This window comes from Engraulis encrasicolus, unplaced genomic scaffold, assembly GCF_034702125.1.
Source record: "Engraulis encrasicolus isolate BLACKSEA-1 unplaced genomic scaffold, IST_EnEncr_1.0 scaffold_36_np1212, whole genome shotgun sequence".
In the NCBI taxonomy this organism is placed as follows: Eukaryota; Metazoa; Chordata; class Actinopteri; order Clupeiformes; family Engraulidae; genus Engraulis; species Engraulis encrasicolus.
This window is the reverse complement of record NW_026945665.1, coordinates 517,419-544,293: the sequence shown is the minus strand read 5'-3', so window position 1 is coordinate 544,293 and position 26,875 is coordinate 517,419. Positions and strand designations below refer to the sequence as shown.

General features: G+C 41.7%; 1 protein-coding gene across 1 annotated transcript in view; it reads right to left on the bottom strand.

Annotated features, from left to right (window-relative positions):
• The window catches only part of LOC134443781 (fibronectin-like), a 270,346-nt gene that overhangs the window by 3,150 nt on the left and 240,321 nt on the right, over positions 1-26,875 (bottom strand). The window contains exons 3-5 of the mRNA XM_063193374.1: positions 16,457-16,724; positions 13,746-13,785; positions 13,393-13,656 (exon numbers count right to left, since the gene is read on the bottom strand). Of these exons, the coding sequence (XP_063049444.1) occupies positions 13,393-13,656; positions 13,746-13,785; positions 16,457-16,724 (572 nt within the window). The remainder of the gene's footprint in view (positions 1-13,392; positions 13,657-13,745; positions 13,786-16,456; positions 16,725-26,875) is intronic.

Here is a 26,875-nt window from a genome sequence, read left to right as displayed (position 1 = left end):
GTTGGGTTGTCTGGTTCCTGCTTGGTATAGTTCAATGGCTGCAACTGCAAAGTGTGTTCTTTGCACGAAGTGGGCTGCAACCGTAGGAGGTGAACGTCAGTGATGAGTCAGGGAAAATGTGTTTTTTTTTTCCCATCTTAATACCATGCCCGTGTGTGCTTACTAATTTTCTATTGCATTAACCTTGCTCAAATTTGTTTTTCCTAAAAAAAAAAGAGAGAGAAGTCAAACATGTAGATTCTAGGGTAAGGTGAGCGCTAACTGTAGCTACGTATATGAAGGGGAGAGTGTCTATGTTCCCACAGCCCATTGGTCCCACATCACTAAGAGTTTTAACAATATTTTTTTGGCCTATTGGTCCCACAGCTCATTGGTCCCACGGCTTATACCTGCGGGCCCATGTTCTCACATTTCTAAGAATTTATTCAAATTTAGGCCCTATCGTCCATGGCGGGGAGAAAGATATGTTGACTTAGTTTACTCGGAAATGTGGGAACATGGAGTTGTGGAACATAGGGCCTATATATTTTAATAATACAGTATATTTAAAATGTGGGACGAAGGAGCAGCAAAAATAAGGTGTGGGACCAATGAACATAGAGCTGATCCCATCTGGAGGTGGCGTGAGGGTGTCAACAGAATGCGTTTATGTTCCAACTGTATATTAGCAAGGGTCATCATACCAAGGGTATACAGAAACAGCTTTTGGTGATGTTAAAATGTTTTGTGCAGTTTCTGTATTTACCCCATGCACATGCATGAGGAAGCGCAATCAGTGCCCGCCATGCGTGTGACTGTAAATCATTAGGAGGTTCTACAGAGCACACTCTCGCCAACGACGGCAAGATGTACAGATGCCGTCATCTGCAAATGAGCGGCAGCCGATGGAGTGGCAACTTCATTTCAGTGAACAGACATTTACCCGTCTTATGTCCGATCATGAGCCAACATTCACCTGATTTAAAGGGTCTGAGATATTGGGAAAACAGTTCCTGCAAGCTATATTTTTGAAAATAAACAACCGTGCCTCTTCCTTCAGCCCATCCCTAGAAACCACGCCTTCAAAACACATGAACGGGCATGCTGTCTGTCTTGTCTTCGGAGGATCTCGAGAACTTACAAGAGCTCACGAGGCGAGGCAAGGACCCAAGTCAAATTGATTAGCTAAGCTAACTTCAAGCCACTGCATCGTCTCCAGCTACGGTAAGATTGTTCAACATCACAATAACACTGATGATCACAGATGCACAGCCTACTGATATGTGTTTATTTTACTATTCTATTCATATACACCCGACACCACAATCTGTGGTGTTTTACGTTACGGACAAATCTTAAGGGGAGATTTCACAGCCGACCTTGCGCTTACTCGTTTAATTTCACTAATATGGGTTGTAAACAACCAAACTGATCAACTCTAATGAAATTGCGGTGGGTGACGATGTTGTCAATGTTTATTTACTTGCTTTAGACCTTCCACGACGAGAGCTCCAACTCTGACTTCGCAATCAAAATGACCTTCTACTTTATGCATCTGTGTGCCCCTGGCACAATACCAACTTCACAACAAACCGTTCACGGATACAGAGGTTTTTAAGGAAGTGATGGTGGCTGTTTTTGAGAAGCAGATTCCTGACAAATCCATGGATGGAGTGATAGCCTCAGTGAAACAAATGCTCCTCTCTGCTAGGTCAGCTTCCTGATGCATAGAGCTCAAGAGTGTCATGGATAAAGTGATGCAAGTTATTAATTTTGTCACTTAACACCATCTTTTTTGACAACTTGTTGCTGAGCCAGAGGCCTGCTACGAGGATCTGCTACTTCACAATGACGTGCGCTGGAGTGCTTCTGTGCACTACTATAGCAAATTAAAATCTTCCTGCGAATGAGCAAGATGCGTGCTTCAGACGATCACCTGGCTTTTCTAGAAGGTGTGATGTCTATCTCAAACATCACGTTTTTGACTGATATTTTTGGCCAACTTAACCAGCTGAACCTGCAACTACAAGGGAGAGGGAAAACCATTGTGGAACTGATCGAGAAGATGGATTTGTTTACAAGGAAGCTGGAGTTGTTCCAGTATGATCTAGCAAGTGGAAGGCTCTTGCACTTTTCAGCACTAAAATCACAGGGAGGGACGAATTCCTTGATTGAATGATTGAATTCCTTGACAAGCTACGGGACAACTTTCAGTCGCGGTTCCAAGACTACTGTGTCCCAAGGGAAATTGTTGTCTTTGTCCGCGACCCAATGTCCACTCGAAGCGAGGAGTTCTCAAAACAACCATGAGCTCCTTGGACGAGGCTGCACTTCAGTGGGAGCTCATTGATTTCACACAGCCAGGTTAAAACCAATCTCACATCTTTAGAACAGTCTCACAGCAAGCTTATTTGAACAGCTTTTTTCATTACTGTGTAGATTTTGAGACAGGCATGCCACAGGCACCACACAAATGACGTCATCCTACCTTGTGCAACTTTAAGCAGATTTCAAGAAAGGTTTGTAAGAACCCAAAACGTAATAACTGCCCATAATGTAATAACTGCCCATAACGTAATAATTTGGGCGTAATAAAACCCATAACGTAATAACTTGCCCATAACGTAATAAAAATTCCTTACCCATAACGTAATAACGTTCTGCCCATAACGTAATAAGTTATTACGTTATGGGCAGGTTATTACATTATGGGCCTTACTCTAAAAAAAAGCGTTGATAATGTAATAATGATGCCCATAACGTAATAACTGCCAGTAATGTAATCATTTGGGCCCACTTGAAACATAAAAAAGCCAATAGCGTCAAATAGCAACAATGGTAAATGTGTAGCCAAGTGTTTTAAGTTAACATTAGCTAAGGTTGGTTGACAGGTATTGCTAACCATGCTAATAATACTAAATTGTTAACTATCTAAATTTTATTCAGCAAATAAAATGTAACTAGAAGCACTCAGAGAGCGCAGACTTCCACCAAGGATGCTGCTTGATACATTTGACCATGTTACACCCTAAATCTAAAACGTCTAGATAGTGAAGAATTTTTTGAAAAGTCCTGGTTCCGGATCCGGATCACCACCAGAATTTAATCACTTGTTCCTTGGGTCATTACTAATAGCTCCACAAAGTTTCGTCCAAATCACTTGATTCGTTTTTGAGCTATCCTCCTGACAGTATCTTTAAAAAAGTCCTGGTTCCGGTTCGTGATCCGGATCACCCCCAGAATTTAATCACTTCTTCCTTGGGTCATTATCAACAAATCCACAAAGTTTTGTCCAAAAATGTTTAGTTTTTGAGTTATGCTGCTGACAAACAGACAGAAAAACAGACAGACAAACCAACGCGACCGAAAACATTACCTCCTTGGTGGAGGTAAATAGCTAATGTTGTTTTTATGCCCTGATGGAACAGACATCTAGGGGCTGTGACAATGTAGTTATATCCCCGAAACGCGGAGCGTCGGGGATGTAATGGTTTTGCGTGCGCCGCCGCCGCCGCCGCCGCCGCCGCGTCCGCCGCCGCCGCCGCGTAAGGTCTTTCGTGTTAACGCGATAACTTTTGAACGGATGTTTGGATTTGTCCCAGATTTTTTGAGTGAATGCTCTAGGGCAGGTTCATGAACTGATTCGAGTTTGGAGGTCAACACTTTCAAGATGGCTGAATTCAAGATGGCCGAATTTTTGTTTGGTCCATAACTTCTGACCGGGTGGATGGATTTGTCCCAGATTTGGTGTGTGAATGCTCTAGGGTAGGTTCATGAACTGCTTCGAGTTGGGAGGTCAACACTTTCAAGATGGCTGAATTCAAGATGGCCGAATTTTTGTTTGGTCCATAACTTCTGACCGGGTGGATGGATTTGTCCCAGATTTGGTGTGTGAATGCTCTAGGGTAGGTTCATGAACTGATTCGAGTTTGGAGGTCAACACTTTCAAGATGGCTGAATTCAAGATGGCCGAATTATTGTTTGGCCCATAACTACTGACCGGGTGGATGGATTTGTCCCAGATTTTGTGTGTGAATGCTCTAGGGTAGGTTCATGAACTGATTCGAGTTTGGAGGTCAACACTTTCAAGATGGCTGAATTCAAGATGGCCGAATTATTGTTTGGCCCATAACTACTGACCGGGTGGATGGATTTGTCCCAGATTTTGTGTGTGAATGCTCTAGGGTAGGTTCATGAACTGATTCGAGTTTGGAAGACAACACTTTCAAAATGGCGGAATTTTCATTCGGCCCATAACTTCTGACTGGGTGGATTGATTTGCCCGGTAACACCTTATTTTAATGGTTCACCATTTCAGTGAATCTACCATATTAGGTAAAGTGTAATAACCAATGTAACAATATTTAATACCATGTAATACTAGTGTAATACCAGTGTAACAATATGCAATATCAGGTACAGTGTAATAACGAGTGTAACAGTATGCAATACCATGTAATATAGTGTAATACCAGTGTAACAATATGCAATACCATGTAATACCACTTACGCACAAACACATGATGTAAGTAAAAAAAATGGCGGTGTTACACTGGTATTACATTGTATTAAATATTGTTACACTGGTTATTACACTGTACCTAATGTGGTATATCCACTGAACCATTAAAACAGTATTAGGCCTACCATTTGCCCCATTTTTGCTTCATTTTCACAATAGTCGTTTGGTTTTAAGCCTATGCACGTCATGTCACGTCTGTATGTATCATATACGTTTACGAAATGGTGGACGGGAGTGGTAGGAATGATGGGGGACTGGAAGCGTCGCGTTTCGGGGATATACCTTAAGCAGTCGAAGGCGACTGCACAGGCAGTCTAGTTTAATGATGATATTAAACTACCAATTATGGTAATATTGCTTATTATGTTATGTTAATGTGATATAATTAAATATATATTTTTATCCCCGAAACGCGGAGCGTCGGGGATGTAATGGTTTTGCGTGCGCCGCCGCCGCGTCCGCGTCCGCGTCCGCCGCTGCGTAAGGTCTTTCGTGTTAACGCGATAACTTTTGAACGGATGTTTGGATTTGTCCCAGATTTTTTGGGTGAATGGTCTAGGGCAGGTTCATGAACTGATTCGAGTTTGGAGGTCAACACTTTCAAGATGGCTGAATTCAAGATGGCCGAATTTTTGTTTGGTCCATAACTTCTGACCGGGTGGATGGATTTGTCCCAGATTTGGTGTGTGAATGCTCTAGGGTAGGTTCATGAACTGCTTCGAGTTGGGAGGTCAACACTTTCAAGATGGCTGAATCAAGATGGCCGAATTTTTGTTTGGTCCATAACTTCTGACCGGGTGGATGGATTTGTCCCAGATTTTGTGTGTGAATGCTCTAGGGTAGGTTCATGAACTGATTCGAGTTTGGAGGTCAACACTTTCAAGATGGCTGAATTCAAGATGGCCGAATTATTGTTTGGCCCATAACTACTGACCGGGTGGATGGATTTGTCCCAGATTTTGTGTGTGAATGCTCTAGGGTAGGTTCATGAACTGATTCGAGTTTGGACGACAACAGTTTCAAAATGGCGGAATTTTCATTTGGCCCATAACTTCTGACTGGGTGGATTGATTTGCCCGGTAACACCTTATTTTAATGGTTCACCATTTCAGTGAATCTACCATATTAGGTACAGTGTAATAACCAATGTAACAATATTTAATACCATGTAATACTAGTGTAATACCAGTGTAACAATATGCAATATCAGGTACCGTGTAATAACGAGTGTAACAGTATGCAATACCATGTAATATAGTGTAATACCAGTGTAACAATATGCAATACCATGTAATACCACTTACGCACAAACACATGATGTAAGTAAAAAAAAATACATTGTATTAAATATTGTTACACTGGTTATTACACTGTACCTAATGTGGTATATCCACTGAACCATTAAAACAGTATTACCATTTGCCCCATTTTTTGCTTCATTTTCACAATAGTCGTTTGGTTTTAAGCCTATGCACGTCATGTCACGTCTGTATGTATCATATACTTTTACGAAATGGTGGACGGGAGTGGTAGGAATGATGGGGGACTGGAAGCGTTGCGTTTCGGGGATATACCTTAAGCAGTCGAAGGCGACTGCACAGGCAGTCTAGTTTTATATTGTTTCTAAACTGAAGCAGGTTAGCTGATATGATTACTATACAAACTATCTTAAAAATGCTAATTATGGTACAAAATGAAATGATTAACTACGACTCTAGTCTTACTCAACAAAAGTAGGTTAACAAAGATACTAATAAGGTTAATTATTTTAAGATGTTTTATTGGACTGTCTGTTAGGCTATTTCAGTTTTCAATGCTATATGCAGTAGCTCAGAGTAGATGGTTTATGCTAAATATGCTAGCACTTAGCACACACGGCATTTTTAGCATTTTCTGTGGGAATGCAGTCTCGTTATAACTTGGGAAATTCCATGCTGCCTTGTCCAATCGTTCCAATGTGAAAGACCTCATAGAAACACTATACTTGTGTGCAGTTTGTACCATTGTACCAAATTAAATGAGCTTCTGACAACATCTGAACATCAAATATTATCTTATTGTGATGCATTGTAAAATACATTTTACAATTTATTTGATTTATTTTTTTTATTTTATTATTTATTTGAAATAGGCCTATATTTATATCCCCGAAACGCGGAGCGTCGGGGATGTAATGGTTTTGCGTGCGCCGCGTGCGCCGCGTGCGCCGCGTGCGCCGCGTGCGCCGCGTGCGCCGCGTGCGCCGCCGCCGCGTCCGCCGCCTCGTAAGGTCTTTCGTGTTAACGCGATAACTTTTGAACGGATGTTTGGATTTGTCCCAGATTTTTTGGGTGAATGCTCTAGGGCAGGTTCATGAACTGATTCGAGTTTGGAGGTCAACACTTTCAAGATGGCTGAATTCAAGATGGCCGAATTTTTGTTTGGCCCATAACTTCTGACTGGGTGGATGGATTTCTCCCAGATTTGGTGTGTTAATGCTCTAGGGTGGGTTCATGAACTTATTCGAGTTTGGAGGCCAACACTTTCAAGATGGCTGAATTCAAGATGGCCGAATTTTTGTTTGGCTCATAACTTCTGACCAGTCGGATGGATTTCTCCCAGATTTGGTGTGTTAATGCTCTAGGGTAGGTTCATGAACTTATTCGAGTTTGGAGGCCAACACTTTCAAGATGGCTGAATTCAAGATGGCCGAATTTTTGTTTGGCTCATAACTTCTGACCAGTCGGATGGATTTGTCCCAGATTTGGTGTGTTAATGCTCTAGGATAGGTTCATGAACTGATTTGAGTTTGGAGGTCAACAGTTTCAAAATGGCAGAATTTTTATTTGGCCCATAACTTCTGACTGGGTGGATTGATTTGCCTGGTACTACCTTATTTTAACAGTTCACCATTTCAGTGAATCTACCATATTATTTAGGTACAGTGTAACAATATTTAATACCATGTAATACTAGTGTAATACCAGTGTAACAATATGCAATACCAGGTACAGTGTAATAACCAATGTACAATATTTAATACCATGTAATACTAGTGTAATACCAGTGTAACATTATACAATACCATGTAATACCACTTACACAAAAATACATGATGTAGTACAAAATTGGTACTTGGTGTTACACTGGTATTACATGGTATTAAATGAACCATTAAATGAACCATTAAAACAGTGTTACCATTTGCCCCATTTTTTGCTTCATTTTCACAATAGTCATTTGGTTTTAAGCCTATGCATGTCATTGATCTATGTATAGATATTAAATATATTTCTTTAATATTTTGTATTTATCATATACGCTTCTGAAAAGGTGGACAGGAGTGGTAGGAATGATGGGGGACTGGAAGCGTTGTGTTTCGGGGATATACCTTAAGCAGTCGAAGGCGACTGCACAGGCAGTCTAGTTATATCCCCGAAACGCGGAGCGTCGGGGATGTAATGGTTTTGCGTGCACCGCCGCCGCCGCCGCGTCCGCCGCGTCCGCCGCCGCGTAAGGTCTTTCGTGTTAACGCGATAACTTTTGAACGGATGTTTGGATTTGTCCCAGATTTTTTGGGTGAATGCTCTAGGGCAGGTTCATGAACTGATTCGAGTTTGGAGGTCAACACTTTCAAGATGGCCGAATTCAAGATGGCCGAATTTTTGTTTGGTCCATAACTTCTGACCGGGTGGATGGATTTGTCCCAGATTTGGTGTGTGACACCAAGCGAAACTATGAATCAAGCGAAAGGGAGTTTTTCCTCACCCCTGACGCCACCAGGGGCCGCACCTGAGCGCCCAATCTCTGTGTGACTATCTATGACTTATGATAGGCCCAGCCACTATGGACCTTACACATCTAAGAATCCTGGTCCTAACCTACGTTGACCTTATGACTCTACATTCTCTGTCTATCTCTTCTTCCTCTGCCTTCCTGCTTTTTCTGCCTCTCCTCTATACCTCTCCTTTTAAATCTATCTCTCCTCTCCTTTTAATTCTATCTCTAACAATGTTTTTTCCCATTTGTTAAGCACTTTGAGTTACATGCCTTGTATGACACAGTGCTATACAAATACAATTATTATTATTATTATTATTATTGAATGCTCTAGGGTAGGTTCATGAACTGCTTCGAGTTGGGAGGTCAACACTTTCAAGATGGCCGAATTCAAGATGGCCGAATTTTTGTTTGGTCCATAACTTCTGACCGGGTGGATGGATTTCTCCCAGATTTGGTGTGTGAATGCTCTAGGGTAGGTCCATGAACTGATTCGAGTTTGGAGGTCAACACTGTCAAGATGGCTGAATTCAAGATGGCCGAATTATTGTTTTGCCCATAACTACTGACCGGGTGGATGGATTTGTCCCAGATTTGGTGTGTGAATGCTCTAGGGTAGGTTCATGAATTGATTCGAGTTTGGAGGTCAACACTTTCAAGATGGCTGAATTCAAGATGGCCGAATTATTGTTTTGCCCATAACTACTGACCGGGTGGATGGATTTGTCCCAGATTTTGTGTGTGAATGCTCTAGGGTAGGTTCATGAACTGATTCGAGTTTGGAAGACAACACTTTCAAAATGGCGAAATTTTCATTTGGCCCATAACTTCTGACTGGGTGGATTGATTTGCCCGGTAACACCTTATTTTAATGGTTCACCATTTCAGTGAATCTACCATATTAGGTACAGTGTAATAACCAATGTAACAATATTTAATACCATGTAATACTAGTGTAATACCAGTGTAACAATATGCAATATCAGGTACAGTGTAATAACGAGTGTAACAGTATGCAATACCATGTAATATAGTGTAATACCAGTGTAACAATATGCAATACCATGTAATACCACTTACGCACAAACACATGATGTAAGTAAAACAATTACATTGTATTAAATATTGTTACACTGGTTATTACACTGTACCTAATGTGGTATATCCACTGAACCATTAAAACAGTATTACCATTTGCCCCATTTTTTGCTTCATTTTCACAATAGTCGTTTGGTTTTAAGCCTATGCACGTCATGTCACGTCTGTATGTATCATATACGTTTACGAAATGGTGGACGGGAGTGGTAGGAATGATGGGGGACTGGAAGCGTCGCGTTTCGGGGATATACCTTAAGCAGTCGAAGGCGACTGCACAGGCAGTCTAGTTTACATTTGAGATTGAAGTGGATTAAGAGAATAGATTCATTAGAATAGAGGGGGCTGTTTTCCAGCAGGGGCCATTTTACTATTTTGCTTGAAAATAAAAATAGAACACACTGAAAAGAGTCCTCACAGGAAGCACAAGAGTCCTCATAGGAAGCACAAGTCCCTTTTGTGGGTATATCAAACAGTTCGGTCCGGTTCGACGTATTCAGACCTAAAGGTCTTGGCCTTAGCTGAAGCTGCCTCCTTGTCTGATGGTGACTCTGCCTATGTCTCTGATGTTGATCCTGCCCCTGTCCCTGATGGTGACCCTGCCTCTGTCCCTGATGGTAACCCTGCCTCTGCCCCTGATGGTGACCCTGCCTCTACTCCGGATGTTGATCCTGCCTCTGTTCCTGATGGTGACCCTGCCTCTGTCTCTGATGTTGATGATGCCTCTGCCCCTGGTGCTGAAAAACCCATGTGTCATGGAGCTCCCTATTAACCTTCAGAGGTTTTACAGAAAAGTATTGGTTTTGTCCTTGAACAAGATATGGCCATGCTTGGGGCATTTAAAGTGATGATTCGGAGTAGTTTTCTGCCATGGTGCTGAAGCTGCCTCCTTGTCTGAGGGTGACTCAGTCTATGTCTCTGATGTTGATCCTGCCTCTGCCCCTGATGGCAAAGCTTTAGCAGGACAGAATCTATTCAGCTTGAGTTGATAATAATAAACTCCAGCACTATTTCCAAACTTCCAAATGCTTAGTTTGGTGAATAGAGACCATATTTGTACTACTGTAGAAGTTTGGTGTCATGACATGTTAATTTTCTGAGGTAGGTTTGGAGATGTATGTGAATGCCCAATAGCACTTAAGCCAAGCTATTCGGAATAGCCATACAATAACTCGGTAACTCTGCTAATGTTCGCCCAAGCCAGAAAACACTTTGGGTGGACTACTGGATGGATGTCACGGTTCAAATGGCATTAGGGTGAATCTACTCTGAACCATCGCTTTAGTGTCACACCTGATCCGTCAGCTGTGCACCATGTTTAATCAAAAAAAATATATGAGATGCTCTTGTGGAGAGCCTACTTGAAGGCGACTGTGGAGGTGACATATCAATAAGCATCATGAAGCTGTACAAGGCTGCTGGACGCAGCAGCCTTCTCAGCACACGACTGAAAGGCTTATTATGCGAGAACAGCCAATGGATGAAAGCGTGGATACTTCTTAGTCATGTAGGCTACGGAATTGACAAGATCAAGGACATTTACTGGAAAAAGTAACGTCAGTATTACAGTATGTGGATGTTATTCTACCTTATGTTTATGTTGAGTATGCATATTTTGTTTGTTTACATTTTTTACATTTAAAAGTTTGAGTCAGAACAAAGCAAGATCACAGCACACTCCAACACTTCAGCCATGATATTTATGGAAAGTAATGCCAATTTTATGTTGAACTCATTTTACCTAATGTTTATGTTGAGGATGCTACAGTATGTGTGTGTGTTTTATATTTCAATATGATGAAAAGTATTCTGGTAAAATAGAATTTTATACAGAATAGCAGTCTGTCATTTTAATTAACATTATTTTTTGTATAACAAACAAAAGACATTTAATTTCACTATTTGTGTAGTTCATGTATGAAATTTGCAGTTCAAATGTTTGCATTAAAGGAATTGAAATTTTGAACACTGTAGGCTATGTATTCGTCATCATTATAATAGCTAAAAACTTCGTAGCTAGACAATTGGATTGAACACATAGGAAATGCAGAGGATAAGGATAGATTGCATTCTCACAGAAAATGCTGGAAGCGGGCTTGCCTTTTGGGGCAGAGATGAAACAAAGCACTATTGAGAAAACAAAGCTAAAAGAAATGTTGGAAAAAAATCCATCCACCCAGTCAGAAGTTATGGGCCAAACAATTCAGCCATCTTGGATTCAGCCATCTTGAAAGTGTTGTAGCTCTGCGTTTTGGGGATATACTAAATGACATGCATGGTATTTTAAGTTGGCTAAGGAACACTGCATATGATATAATTTTGAAAATCAACATGGGTCCGAGTGGGATTCGAACTCACAACCTCCATATCTCTAATCCAGCACCTTTGTCATTGATACTAAATGACATACATGGTATTTTTTAAATTGGATAAGGAACACTGCATATGATATAATTTTGAAAATCAACATGAGTCCGAGTGGGATTCAAGCTCCCAACCTCCATATTGCAGGACTTTTACCATTGGGCCAAGCAGCTGCCTATGAAAAGCATTACAGCAAGACAATATTACATTGCATTGAAGAGCTGAACAATAGACTTCTAGAACTACAGAGCAGTTGCCCGTTAAGAATAGAATGTTGAGAGAAAGTGACAGTTGAGATGGAACCCTATATTGGCTGCACCTGTTCTGATTGACTGAATGGCAGTTAGTATGGTGCTCTAAGGCAGAGGGCAGAATCAGAAACAGTTTTTTGTCTTTAGCTTGATGTTGCTAAAAAAAACTAAAAGGAATTGGCACGTGTCCTGCTTACAGATTGGAGTCATACGTGTGATCTCTCTAACAGTCTCTGAATGAAGTTTATAGGTTAAACGGTTCAGTCACAAATAGACCTCTTGTGGGACATGCGCTGACCTCTTGAAAAAGGCACTTCAAGCCTCAATGGGAAAACCAATGTAAAAGCCCTGTCGTTTTTACACACCTGCCATTTAAAAAGTAATGGGAGTTGGGAGATAAAACTTTGACAATTTGGAGACATCCCATAGAGCTCGCTAACAATGCGTCAACTAAACTTCTAGGTGAAAGTGTTGATGTTTTATGAACGAAAAAGCCTCCTACACTCTGATCTTTAGAGTGGCGGAACCTTGGTTCATGAAGGTTCTACCATTGTTTTCAATGGGGACCCAAACTTGCACAAAATCGCCAAAAAGCGGAAAAACGACAAGAGACACGGACACGCTATAGCAGAACAAATGATCTCCAAGCCGAGCCGGTCGTTTTAGTGTTTGAACGGTGTCTCTATCTGGAAAGGCCTAGGAGGAGATCCATTTTCTATTTTTACCGACCTGCACAAGAGAATAAAGCAAGCAAGCAAGCATAAACTTTACTTAGAGATTACTAGAATCTGGCCTTGCTCTGCAAGCCCGCTTAAATATCCAGTCACTGTTATTTGCTGCAACAATAGAGGTCAGACGAAATATGAACAGTACAATAGTAAAGTGCATTGCAAATACTGAAGTCATCTGTGCGTTACTGGCAGTTATTACGTTATGGGCATCGTTATTACATTATCAAAGCTTTTTTTTAGTGTAAGGCCCATAACGTAATAACATGCCCATAACGTAATAACTTATTACGTTATGGGCAGGACGTTATTACGTTATGGGTAAGGAATTTTTATTACGTTATGGGCAAGTTATTACGTTATGGGTTTTATTACGGCCAAATTATTACGTTATGGGCAGTTATTACGTTATGGGCAGTTATTACGTTTTGGGTTCTTACAAGGTTGTTCATGTAGCATATATGCTAATCAGTGGTCCTTCTTGTGGCATGGTCGTCTTAGCCTGGTTCTCTCCCCTCGACTTTTTATTAAATATAACAAACCTTTTCCTTGCGTGATCTCCCTTGTGTTACCATTTTGTAACAGTGGTATCACATCTTTGACCAACATAAACAAAGAGTGGTTTCATCTGCCTTACAAACCCAACAGAGAGTGTTGTGTCTGTGATAAGTAATATAAAAGCTTCACATCTCACCTGTGTAAACAGCCCCCTGCACAGGTGTGCTCTGGCGGCCATCTTGACTGAGGGTGGCCACAGTGAAGTGGTACTTCTCTCCCGGGGTCAGCCCTGTCATGTCCAATCTCGCACCTGTTACTGGAAAGTTGCAATGTTTTTGACCTCCTGTCCAGGTGACCTTGAAGCTGCGGTGAGCAGGAGCGCCCTCTGGAGGTGACCAGCGTAATGACACTGAGTCTGACTGCACTGATACAAACTTGATCTGCCCAGGAGGAGGGATATCTGCAGAACGACGTAGAAACATCAGAGTTTATGCGGCCTGTGCTGCAGAATATAAAAACATGGCATGAAATATTTAAAACATGATATACCTTTTTTCATAAAGCTCTCTGATGGTGTCTTCTCAGGAGTCTGTATTAACAAAAAAAATCATCATCATCATCATCGACATCGTCGTTGTCGTCATCATCAGTATCATTATAAGCTTTGTGGCCCCTTAAAGGGGTATGCCACTATTTTGGGGCTTAATACAGTTAAAATCGTTGGCTGGGGTTTATAAAGGTGGTAAAGTGTCCTATTTTTCATGTGAAGCGTTGTCTTGCTTTAAGACAAGTTAAAAGAGGGAGTATGTCGCTAAGCTAGTGAAAGTCAATGCATCCATGTAGCATTGCTACATGCTACACGGATCCATTGACTTTCACTAGCTTAGCGACATGCTCCCTCTTTTAACTTGTCTTAAAACAAGACAGCGGCTTACATGAAAAATAAGACACTTTACCACCTTTATAAACCCCAGCCAACGATTTTAACTGTATTAAGCCCCAAAATAGTGGCATACCCCTTTAATGCACGCCGTACCTCCTGTGGCACGCTGTAATAGACATTGAAAGTTAACTACTATAGTACTGTGCACGGGGCCTTTAGTAATACATTACGACTTGGTCATTGCCATTCTGGTAACAGCTCACTTATAATCAGTGTTGTACCCGAACGCGTTCAATGAACGAGTTCATATTTTGAGCGAACGTGAACTGAACGTAAAATATTTACAAAATGATGAATGAACCATGAACGCGTTCATTCTGGAGCCCATGAACGACACTGTCATTAGTTCATCATTCCGTTCATTCCGTAGTTACCAGATTTCATTAATATTCCTGCAGAAACCGCGACTAAACACGTGTGTCAGAGAGTCTAGTATTATGTCTTATCCATTCTCTCTGACAGCGTCAGACACCATTCTCTCAGACTGTCTTTCGTCTCGTGCAAAGAGGCGGGACCAAGCAAACAGCAGGCATAGCTCTACTTAAAATCAGAGCGGCCAGCAACCAGCCAGCAATGTGCGAGTTTTCTGACTTCCCGTGACTTTTTAGATGAACGCTTCTAGCGACCGTCTTCAGGGCGTTTGGAATAAGTGTGGAGTGCTCTCGCTTCACTATTTAAGTTAAAATGCGCCGCGCGCAGCACCAACAACAACAAGAGAAATCTGTCTACTGGCATGTTGCAGGATTGCACATTTTGCGCATGAGACAGAGAACAACAGTGCAGGAAAACGTTACAGAATCCACGCACCCGTTTTAAGTCCAGTCCATACAGTGTCCGAAAATAAGTGAAATCACTCAGCACACACAGTGTCTAAACAACAAACACTGTAAAGGACTACTAGGCCTACTGATAAACCACTCTTAATGCAAAACTAAAATACAGTAGACTAATATCTAACAATCTCATTGTTAAAACTACGCCTAATTAAATATGGGCTTTGTCAATTAGGCCTACACTGTTTTCATCATGGGGGGTGAGCTGTAAACTGAACTATGAACTAGTAGAAAATGTACTTTCCCAACACTGCAGAAAACACAGTTAAGGACTATACTCTCTATTACTACTACTACTAATAAACCGCTGCTCTAATGCACAACTAAAATACAGTTATATCCAGCAATGTCCTTGTTAACACTAATTAACCCATTAAATAATGGCTATCTGTGGAGCAATTGTTAATGAATTTTGATTTATTTATTTAATTTTTTTTTTTTTTTTTGGGGGGGGGTGAACTGAAATGAACTAGTTCATTGATCTTGTGAACTATGAAAAAACTAGTGAATTTTTGAAAAAATTCTGAGAGCTGTGAACTTGAACTTGAACTAGTTCACGTACAAAATGAACTTTCCCAACACTGCTTATAATAAGGAGCACCAGCAAATTTGAATATCCATCAACCAAAAGTCTTCTTTCACCTACTAATGACTAATTTAAATGAATAGTATGGTGTAAAATGAAAAGAAAAAAATCATCATCAAAATGGCCACGGTATTTGGTTTCAGTTCTCCTTCAATGTTTTTGACATGTTTAGAAGCAGATGGCAGGGTGGTGCAAGCAAATCGAAAATCCTTGCTTGTGATTGGATGAACAATCTATCCGTCATCTTTACTGATGTGCCACTTCAGCCTCTCACATTGAACTCAACCCGCGACGCAGCTGAGAACACTCTGGGTGGAAGAGCCATTGCACCGCCCATATATGGAACATACCACCTGTCTGACCGGAATGCCCTTGCGTGCAGTTTGGCAAATCTTAGCCAGATGGTGTATGGCATGTTAATATGTTTAGGGCGTTTGCCCTCATTATGACGGACAGTAAGTAGTGGGACTCTTTTTCTAGCTTTTTCAGAAATGTCCAAGTGATTTCTATCAACATAGCAAATATGCTAGGTGCTTCTCTATCACCGTTTTAGGGATATTGAAGAAGCACATGCATTACATGCGGCCCCCGGACCAAAATGCTGCTTTTCCATCACGTCGCAAGAACTTTTTAATGTGCATCATTTTAAATATACTATATACACTTGTATGATGGAAAATATGTATCAAATACACATGATGGAAAATGCCCCATCTGCATACTTAAGCATTTTCACACAAAAATTATTGCAATCAGGGCTCTATATTAACCAGCCCAAATGCAATTATTATAATTGCAATTGTTGTTGTTGTTGCTGCTGTGATGCTATCCCTGCTAGTATTGAGCACCTGTGCTCTACCTGCATCTATGTGTGTGACAGCCATTGGATCTTGTTCACCTGTTCGATGACATCATGCCCATTGTGTTTGTGAAGGAAGCAGCGTGAGCAGATTGCTGATTGGTCGGTTCTGCAGTAGAACTCCAGCTCTTTGTAATGCTGCGGGCAGAGGCTGTGTTGATGGAGATGCTGTAGCTCGTGGCTGTCCAGGTCTGGAGATGTGTGGTGGTCCTTCACATGGACCTCACAGTAGGAGGCCATGCATGTCAGACAGCGCTTCACTGCTGGGTCATTGCAGACATCACACTGCACTGGTCCAGAGAACACACTGCAGGAGAGAAGACAATGTGAGCCTTCTGGGTTAGACCAATTCAGGGCTTGGGGAACAAATCCTTAAAGATCAGGCACTGCAACCACCTGAGTAACTGCAACACTGACAGTCTACAGAGGCTCCGTGCAGACCTCTGTGACATTATGTAGGCCTATGTAAATAGCACAAATTGCATGATCCTTACAATAAATATAATAAAAGAAAAACACAAAACCAGTTTGAAGAGGAATTTACCTTCTCACAGTGCAGTTAACTATGTAGCCTGTTTGCTAACGTATCACAGATGTTGGCTTTCACTTGCTAGTAAATAAATGCTACATTTCAATGGCTCCCTTCAGGTCATATGATGTTTGTTGACCCTTCAACACAGTACATCACATGACCCTCCCCTATTTCCCTCTGGTAGCTCCTTCCATAAATAACAAACAGTTACAGTGGTGGGTTGTAGCCTAAGTAGTACTGTAGCTTCTAGGTTAAGCCACTGCATGCTAGTTGCTACAGATATTCAGTGATGTGTTGTGGGCTGTAAGGGCTAACATACATACCTCCAAGAAGACGGAGATGGAGGATAACCCGAAGCCTGAGATGGAGAGTAGCCAGAGTCCATGGCCCTGCAGTTGATGGAGTCAAACAATAGAGGAAACAAGACACACATGCTAGTGCACAAGGGACCATCTAAACATACACTATATATACATAGGTTTCTTGTATATAAACATTCGTCTGGTTTCTTGTATACAAACATCGGGCTGGACCTTTAGCTCAGCGGTATCATGTTGTGTCTCCCATACCCGAGCTGATGGGTTGACTAGGAGGTGGCTAGTTTGAGACATGAGGGGGACGGACTGTGCGTGAACACCTCAATTGGCAATCTGAAGATCCCTATGCAACTACTGTCACAAAAAAATGCTTGCATGTGATGGGTTCCTTAGCATATTGCCACTCCACACAGCTAGAATTTAAATGTAAATGTTTGTCAATGTAAAATCTATCTGCAATATACTGTAGCATTGAGAACAGAAATACAAACATCAGAGGAAACAAGACACATGATAGTGTAGAGGGGACCATTTAAAATACTCTTTACAGCATTGACATCAGAAATGCCCAGCAGGTATTAACAGCTACCTGTACAATCCTGTAGAGGGGACCATTTAAAATACTCTTTACAGCATTGACATCAGAAATACACCTCATTTCACCATGATGGTAAATGGTCCTTAGAGGCTTAACATAGACTTATTATCCTACGGACTACGGTTGACACACACTCTCCTCCTGGATGCTGATGTTTGCACTGCTTACGTTCTCTCTTCGGACATCCTGGGTGGGGCGTCTTTTGACCAGTCACTCTTCATGGAGGGAGCCATGTTGGGTGGGGTGAGTTTTGAGTTGTCACTCTTCATGGAGGGAGCCATGTTGGGTGGGGTGAGTTTTGAGTTGTCACTCTTCATGGAGGGAGCCATGTTGGGTGGGCTGTCTTTTGACCAGTCACTCTTCATGGATTGAGCACCGGGCAGGTCTGTAGATGATCGGTCATCTGGTTTAATCCCTGGTAATTTGTGTGCCCAGTCCATAGTCAGAGCGTAGCCGTCGCTGGGAGATTAAGATAATAAATATTTTATTTTAAGCGCTTTTCAAGACACCCGAGGTTACTTTACATAAAGCAGAGTAAAAACAGAAGTAATAATAAAGCAATAATGAATTCATACATCACAACTAAAATATGAGAATGATTAGAAAGAAAATAAATAAGTAAAAGAAAAATAGAAACTAGGTACACAAGAATAAAATCTGTATGTCCTTTAGGAGACCTTCGGTTAGGAGACCTTCGGAGTCCTGAGGTTGAGAATCAATGAAGTCCCCTTAGCGCTGAAGATGGCGGTAGCGCGCACGTCTTGCGCAAACACCTCAAAAAGAAAAGAAGTAGGGGACAACGCCCCCTTAGGAGACCCAACTTGAGCACGTGCTTTTGCATTGGGTGGGCGTGTTTTGTGATATCTTGGTGTGATTCAGTATTTTTTAGTTTAGTGTGCGGCTGGGACTGTATGGGGTGAGGAGACCTGTGATGTCGGAGTGTGCAAGGTTGTGCTGGGCCTTGTAGACGAGGAGGAGGATTTTGAATCGGCTTCCTTGTTGGATAGGAAGCCAGTGTAATTGGTGAAGTGTAGGTGCGGCCAATAGACAGTTGGACAGCACTGACAGTTAAAGTGTAGCCTACTGAAAAAAAGGACTTCATTATTTCCTTCATTGAAGTCCAGATAGAGTATTTACAACACTGTGAAGAGTGAAAAAAAATCTGCATGTGGTTATATTTAATGTAGCCTGACGCGTTTGAAATTAGGCCTAAAGTTGGATTCTTAAAGGGACACTGTGTGAGATTTTTAGTTGTTTATTTCCAGAATTCATGCTGCCTATTCACTAATATTACCTTTTTCATGAATACTTACCACCAGCATCAAATTCTAAGTATTCATTATGACTGGAAAAATTGTACTTTTCATACATGAAAAGGGGGATCTTCTCCATGGTCCGCCATTTTGAATTTCCAAAAATAGCCATTTTAGCTGCAAAAATGACTGTACTTGGACCATACTAGAAAATATTTGTTTAATACTTAGTAAACTTTCATGTAAAGATCAAATTTGGCAATAGGCAGCCCAATTTCAATAAGCAGCATAGTTGCAGTATCTTTTTTGACCATTTCCTGCACAGTGTCCCTTTAAGGCCCATTTTTTTCCAGTGCACAGTTTCCCGGGGCACACACCCATGTATATATTATTATATTATATTATATTATATTATATTATATTATATTATATTATATTATATTATATTATTATGATATAATATAGGCTAACATATATTATATTGTGGTATAAATTATAAATAAATAAATAGTCTATTACTAAAATATTTTTTCCAAGGGATACCGTGTATTAATTAACGTTAATATTAATCTCATTTCATCTCACTCATCAAATACAATCAAAGTTTAGCAAGACAGAGTCATTCACACATTTGAATACCTTGTTGGAAGCTTTAAGTTTGCATGACAGTGCTCGACAGAATTGCCACAGCCGCACAGAAAACCTTCCAGTATCAATCAAAATTTGTGAAAGAACTGTCATGTTGGGGAGACTTGGACAAGTATAAGCGATAAAGACTAAGTAGGCCTCACTACTTAGCTTTTGAGCAGCCTAACCGTTGGAGGATATTAGGACACAGAAGACGTCGCCAAATCAGCTGGGAAGCGGTTGGCAGGCTATTTCGCTTTTTCCAAATAGCCTGCAAAGTGTGTTACCATCACAGGCTGTGTCACCGTGTTGTTCTTGATTAATCTCCACCCAACAACAACAACAAAAAACAGCGGGTGTGGTCATTAGCCTACATTATTGTTATCAGGGTATGACAGACTTGCGTTTGAGGGAAAAGTTGCATGCTCATATTTGATAACTAGCGGTCCCACCCCACAGCCCTCGCAGCCCACTGGTGCGAAATTAGCCTTAGTCTCACTGCAGGGCCAGCCCCGGGCTGGCCCGGACAAAAGGGGGCTGATGGTGATCTCATCAAAAGGGGGCTAGGTGCTAAAGATGGCCGCCGGGCCAGGTTGTGGGGCTAAGGGCCGCTTTCCCTGGCCCGTCGAATTCGATGGGCCAGCTAGCACCGCCGAGGCTCGGAGGCGGGGTCAACCTCTGTGTAATAATGTGGCTGCATGGGGGACTTATCGCTAAATTCTGGGCAAATTATGGTTAAGCATTAGTTTGGGGTGTTTGGCTTTCTTATGGCATAATTTCATAAGATGCAACCTTGGCACTTCTGTTTGTGTTTTTAAAGTTATTTAGCCAACATAACTTTTTTGTTGTTATCAGGGCATCATGGGCACCGCTACACTTAAACTTGGGATGTCATAGCTAAGTCATGTCGCTTTTTTCTGCTTTTAGCCGCCAACTCTTGTGCCATTATCGTGATTTGGCATGCTTTCCACTAAGCCTTTGACTTCGATATTCGATATTCGAATATAAGTCGAATGTTAAGAAAATTCGAGACATTCGAACGAATATTAATTGGCCATTAATATTCGAATCTGACATGGGTATTGCTTTTTTGGGTATTTCATTGTTATTGATTAAAATTATTTCCTTGTAAACATCGCAATTCACAGTCTCACTTTATTTTTTCCATGGCTGGTTAATCACTACAGCTGTGTTGAGAGTCGCGTGCATGGTTCATCTCTCTGTGTTCCGTAGCAGGACACTTGCGGCAGGCAGTCTCCCCCAGAGTCCGCATTAACAAGCAGATGAGTGCTGCAGAGTTCCATTCAAGTGAATGGCTACAGTTAATAAACAAAGCATCATCACATTACTTTCTGGAGTTGTTGACGAGTTTCTGGAATTATTTGATTCAACCCACAAGTACCTGTGATTACGCCAAGAGTAAGATAATAACTTCTTGTTTTTTGGATTTTGACCAAATTAGCTTCGTTGGTCTGGGTGTCAGATCAGGCAGACTCCAGGTGATGATTTTGTTAGCATGCTTTTAGCATGTTTTAGCGCACTGCTAGTTTGTGTAATGTTCGTTTTTAGACGAGACAGTCATCTTACCTGGACCTACAAGCACACTACCTAAATGTCCGTCATTAGTGATAGAAAATAAATACATATTTGTTGATATTGGTGCTGTGTGCTCAATTCTCATGATTCGCATATCATGATCCAATTCAAATTTTAACTTGGGCTACAAGTTTGACATGGCTGCTAGCTTTGCCATGTTTTAATCTGCATTCACACCTCTAAGTACCGTCTTCTTATAAGTGCTGAACGATTGCTAAACAATAATGGCTGGTTGAATGCATGTTGTTAATGGGCATGTTGTTATTCTTTGTCGTTGTTCTGTTGTTGTCCTTCTGTGATTTGGGGTGAAAGTGGGCTGTGCCCGACTGACGTTTCACAAACAAGGCGTGTACCTGAATGTGCCTGGGGTCGGCTATGAGTCCGATCAGGCAAAAAATGGCCCGGGGCCGGCAGCTCCGAGCCGGCCACTCTCCTGAGCCCCGGGCGGCCCCGGGCGGCCCCGGGCCGCTGAAGCGCGGCTAATGAGACCAAGGCTATTGAAAGTTGTCTGTGGGCCTGGAGGTTGTGATCACAACTTTAGTCCGCGGCCCTATGGTTAAGAATCCCTGGACACCAATGAGGCTGGTATCTAACTGTGAGATTGTTATAGGCAGTGTTGGGCAGTAATGCATTACAAAAGTAATTAGGCTAATTAATGTTTTACTGTAATGTAGTAGGCCTAATGTTAAGACATTACAGGGCAAGTTACAATGCATTAGGCTACAATGCATTTTTAGCAGTATTCAGTGTGGTGGGTCAGAAAGAAGCTATTCCCGAATAGTTTTTCGTCTGCATGCTGCCAAAAACGGCTCCTGGGAGGTGGAAAAGTCATGACTCATGAGCTTGATTTAGACTGTAATAAATTGCCAGATCCATTTTTAGGCTTGAGAGTAAATTAAGTAATGCAACAGTAGTGTAATGCCTTACATTTTAAATATAGTAATGTTGTAATAAGGGCTTATTTCGAAAAGACAGTATCAGTAGGCCTCGCCTAATATTAGGCCGACAGTTTTTGAGTAACTTGCCCAAGTCTGGTTAATATAGGCCTATAGGGTTAACTGAAGACTATTGTGAGTGGGATCAAATATTAGGCTATTTGAAACGGGGTTAAATTTAAATAATGCGGCCTATATTAGGCTATGTGTGACTTTATAAGAATAAGTTTGTTGTATTATAGTAGCGTTGGATCCCAAACTCCTGACTTAGCCTACGTCCTGTGCAATGGAATGCGAAGTAGGTTTAACCGAAGTCCCCTGGACGTTTTGTTCTCGCGCAACTGTACTACATTAAGATTATGACTATAGTGTTGTGAGTCCAATTACTTCAGCCCCGAATGACCAGGTCTCTCGATGCCGCTGATTAGGCTACAAGTAGACTACCGGTATGAATGTTATAAATACAACAAGAATACGTACCAAAATAAGAAAATAACGGACGCCACAGCCCACCAGGAATGAAATTACTTTCGGTTTCTGTCGAGATGATGCGCGTTCTTGGTTGAACAGGGCGGCACAGCAGATCTCTAAACAATATCGCCAACTCCAACACGTGTCAGAAGGACCGCGGAGACGCTTGTGCAGATGCTGTAGAGATCAGTGGCAAGGACTCATGACCGCGCAAGTGGAAGGCAAACGGAAGTCAGGGAAAATGGAAAACATAGCGTTCACGCCAACAAGTAGCCTAGCCTACCGTAGGCCTAGTCTACACTCCGTGCGTTTGTGCCCTCGTCCTGGGAGGCACGGGGGCATGATGCCGACTAGGCTATAGAGGGTTTATTCAATACCTCTCAAAAGCACAAAATAGCATTTCTCATTTTCAATCGGGATGTTGAGCGGGGGAAGGTTGTTGCAGCCTGACAGCGGCTAAACTTGTAATTGCTTTCTCCACGGAGACGGGGCGTCAGTGAAGCATGAGGACACAGGGCACAACGCGAGGACGGGAGGGTGGATAATGAACTGCATTTCTTGTCTATCAGAATCCAGACACTCTCCGCCTCTTTCGTGCGTAATGGCCTCTTTCGCCATCGTGTCTTTGGAATGCTGTCGGATTTGCACATATTTCTTAAGCCTACTTAAAAGGTTGAAGTATCTTGACCTTTTTAATCAAGTAAAAGTGAAAAAGTAGGACTATAGATTTGGACCAAAACCTACTTAAAGTACAAGCGTATAAAGTATAAAGTACGCCTTAACTTTTAAAAAAAGGTTCAAGCCACTATATTTTGAATGCATCATTTGAAAACGGATTGGTTCAACATGTGGCTGGGGTGACCACCAGCTAATAAGTCCAAGCGGTAGAAGGTGTATCTGACACTGATGTGCAACACTTTGTCCTTCTCCTTAAAAAACTGTCCTCAGCGTTCAGGGGCATTGTCAAAACAGAAGGAATCATGTTTTGGCCCAAGGTACCTTTGTATGTGACCTCAGAGACGCATCATTTGCAACGATCTGCAAAATCTGACCGATTTCAGCCTTGCTGTTCCCACATATAAAGTTACCTTGCGCCAAAATTTGTTTCCTAATGTTCTGACAACACTCCTGAACGCAGAGGAACAATTTTAGAGAGGGACAATGCACCAGTCACTCAGCTTGGCCAACCAAGGTGTGGATGGAGGACCACCAGATCAATACCCTGACAAGGTCAGTCAGCCCAAACTCCAGGCCCGAACCAACCTGAAAACCTCTGGAATGTGATCAAGAGGAAGCTGGATGGTCACAAGTCATCAGCCCAAGCTCAGCAACAGTGTCCAGCCTTCATGCTTTAGAGACAACTTAGCAGTCAGCCAGGCCATGTCCTCCTAGTCAGGCCAAGAGCAATGTAAATACATTGTATGTTTCTTGTAATATTCTGTTGTGTCTATTGACATATAAGTGTCCAAATAAACAAACATTAAACGGAGCGATCACTGATCGGAATCTAACTGATTTATTAACTGGTAAAATACACCGGGCCGCCAGGGGCGCACATACATTGCATTGACTTGGTGGGGGCACAACGTAAACATGTATATGTTACATTTCTGATCTCCCAAAAAAATCGAGAACTCAATCCACTTTGTCAGACACCAGGCAGTCAACCAGTAGCCAACCTAGGGAGGCGGGTTGACCATGCTGTTTGGAAAATGGTAAAGGGGTCAGTTGATCCGGGCCCAGGAAGTGGGAGGTTTGAGTTCATAAAGAGAGAACCTGATGAAGTGACAGCGAAACACATTGTTCACCTAATAACCTTACAGCAAAGGAGAGTAGTGTCCAGTGATTTATCCCCCCTCCCCCTTTTCCTTGGATAACACTTTATTGCCATGTGTGGGGTGTGATATGAACAGAGGGTTATCAGTTCCATGGTGAAGTGGCACATGAAAAGTAGGTCATCAGCCAGAAACAGGCCTCTATGGCAGTGGTAAAGTGTGAGTCTCTGGCTCCCTCTTCTGTTATAAAAACAAATTGCAGCAACTGACAACAACCAGTAAGGAGCACACTGCCTCGGAGGGTTTAGCCAAAGAGGTTGGATTACCGGTAGTAATAAAGAGGATTCAAAACATGCCCACCCAATGCAAAAGAGTGTGCTCAATTTGGGTCTCCTAAGGGGGCCAAAATCTTATAGACTGTCTCTGAGGGGGCGTTGTCTCCTTCTTCTTCTTCTTCTATTTTTGAGGTGTTTGCACGAGAAGTGTGCTACCGCCATCTACAGCGCTACTACTCATTTATTCTCAACCTCAGGACTCAAATGAGCTACAACCCTCCCAAATGAAATTACATTGCACTAAAGGAAGATTGACCATTTAATGAACACAGAAAGGGCAGATTTTCACAATTTTCGCCTACCGAACATAAACGGCCCCTGTGGCCCCGCCCCTGCAAAAATGAAGGTTAATGGGACTCATACTCTCATGTCATGTCATGTCATGATCCCAAGATCAATCATTTTAAAACTGATAGCATCAAAACTGTATGGTGTTGGAGATTAAGAGTATGAAAAAAAATACATTTTGCCTAGAGTGAAACATGGGCATGATCAAGAGACAAGGCCATGCGGTTTTTGGTCATTAAGTCTTCCATTTTCTGATCTCAGTTTTAGGACTTCAGATATACAATTATAATCAAGATATACAATTATAAGTAAATAGCCTACTTTTTCCATTTTGAAAGCATTTTAATCGTTTTTGTTCAATTTTGTTGTACATTTTTGAAGAAATTAATCCTTTTGGTTTGTAAATTCTGAAACACAAATTGGAATGGCGAGTGCGTGTCATTGAACTTGTCCGAAATTATAAACACACATGCGGCTCACCTCCTCACTCAGCGTGGCCCATAGCTTAACATGCTTTTTGTTGTTTGTTTTTTTAAAGACCTACTGAATCAATTAACATTCAGGTATACATATAGGCCTACAGAAGAAAATGTTATTGAGATTCTCTCTTACAGTATTTTTTTTTAAATCCCAGTCCAGCCCGACTAAAATCCCAACTACTTCAGTGGTCAAAGTACATGTTGACCGGCAAGTTTTTTTTAAAGGTGAGATTCAGCTTTGTTGACGGCATTCATGCAGTCCCAAACCATGTCAGCCCCACTACCATGCTGCATTTCACAGATGAGAGACTTTTCTTTGTCACTTTTTACCACCACACATACTTGACACTGTTTAAAGCAAAGTTGTTATTTTATCAAAAATGTCTAATCTGGGGGAGACCCCAATATCACACGCCCCAAAACCGCGCCTGGATTGAGGTTGTGTTGTACATGCAATAGGCCACTGCGAGACTGGTCGTCTTAAAATTTCTACAGTAATAAATCACACACTGTTGCATAGCCTGCTGTAGGCCTACATTAGTAGTGCAACGTGAAATTTGTTGACACAGTTGTCCTGTTTAAAGGTTGAATTGGTTGGGAAAATAGCACCTGCTGATGGGATGGGAGAGGTGTGTTTAGAAGCGCGCGCTGGGGCGGGGGAGTCTTGGTGGGAGGGAGACTCGTGCACATTCTGAGTAGAATCTGTAAAGCTGGAGCGGTTTACACATTTGTTAAAAATATATATTCTTTAAATCAAGATTTAAAAATGGTTCATGTAGTAGTAGACCTACTAAAGCAAATACAATTATTTAGCGGAAGATGAATATGCCACTAACAATAAAAAAAATGATATTCAGTGTATAATAATAATCCCCCCCCCCAGTCTGACGGACGGTTGGTTGTGAAAATGTCCCCCCCCAGTTTTTAAAAGATATCTGCGCCCCTGACCATCACACATACTTGACACCGTTTAAAGCAAAATTGTTAATCTTGGTCTCATCAGTGACAAAGTAAAGACATGGTTCACAGACAGTTGGAAATATTGGAAAGATGAATTTCAGCAAAAAGAAATATGCATATGCATGGAGACCGCAAGGGTTCTTTAAATGTGGGAGATGCAACCACTGCACTACTATGCAGCAAACCAATAAATTTACAGATGTGCATGCGCAAAAAACCCATTACATCAAAGGATACATCAACTGCAACACCACTTATGTGGTGTATTACCTGTACTGCCCATGTGGACATT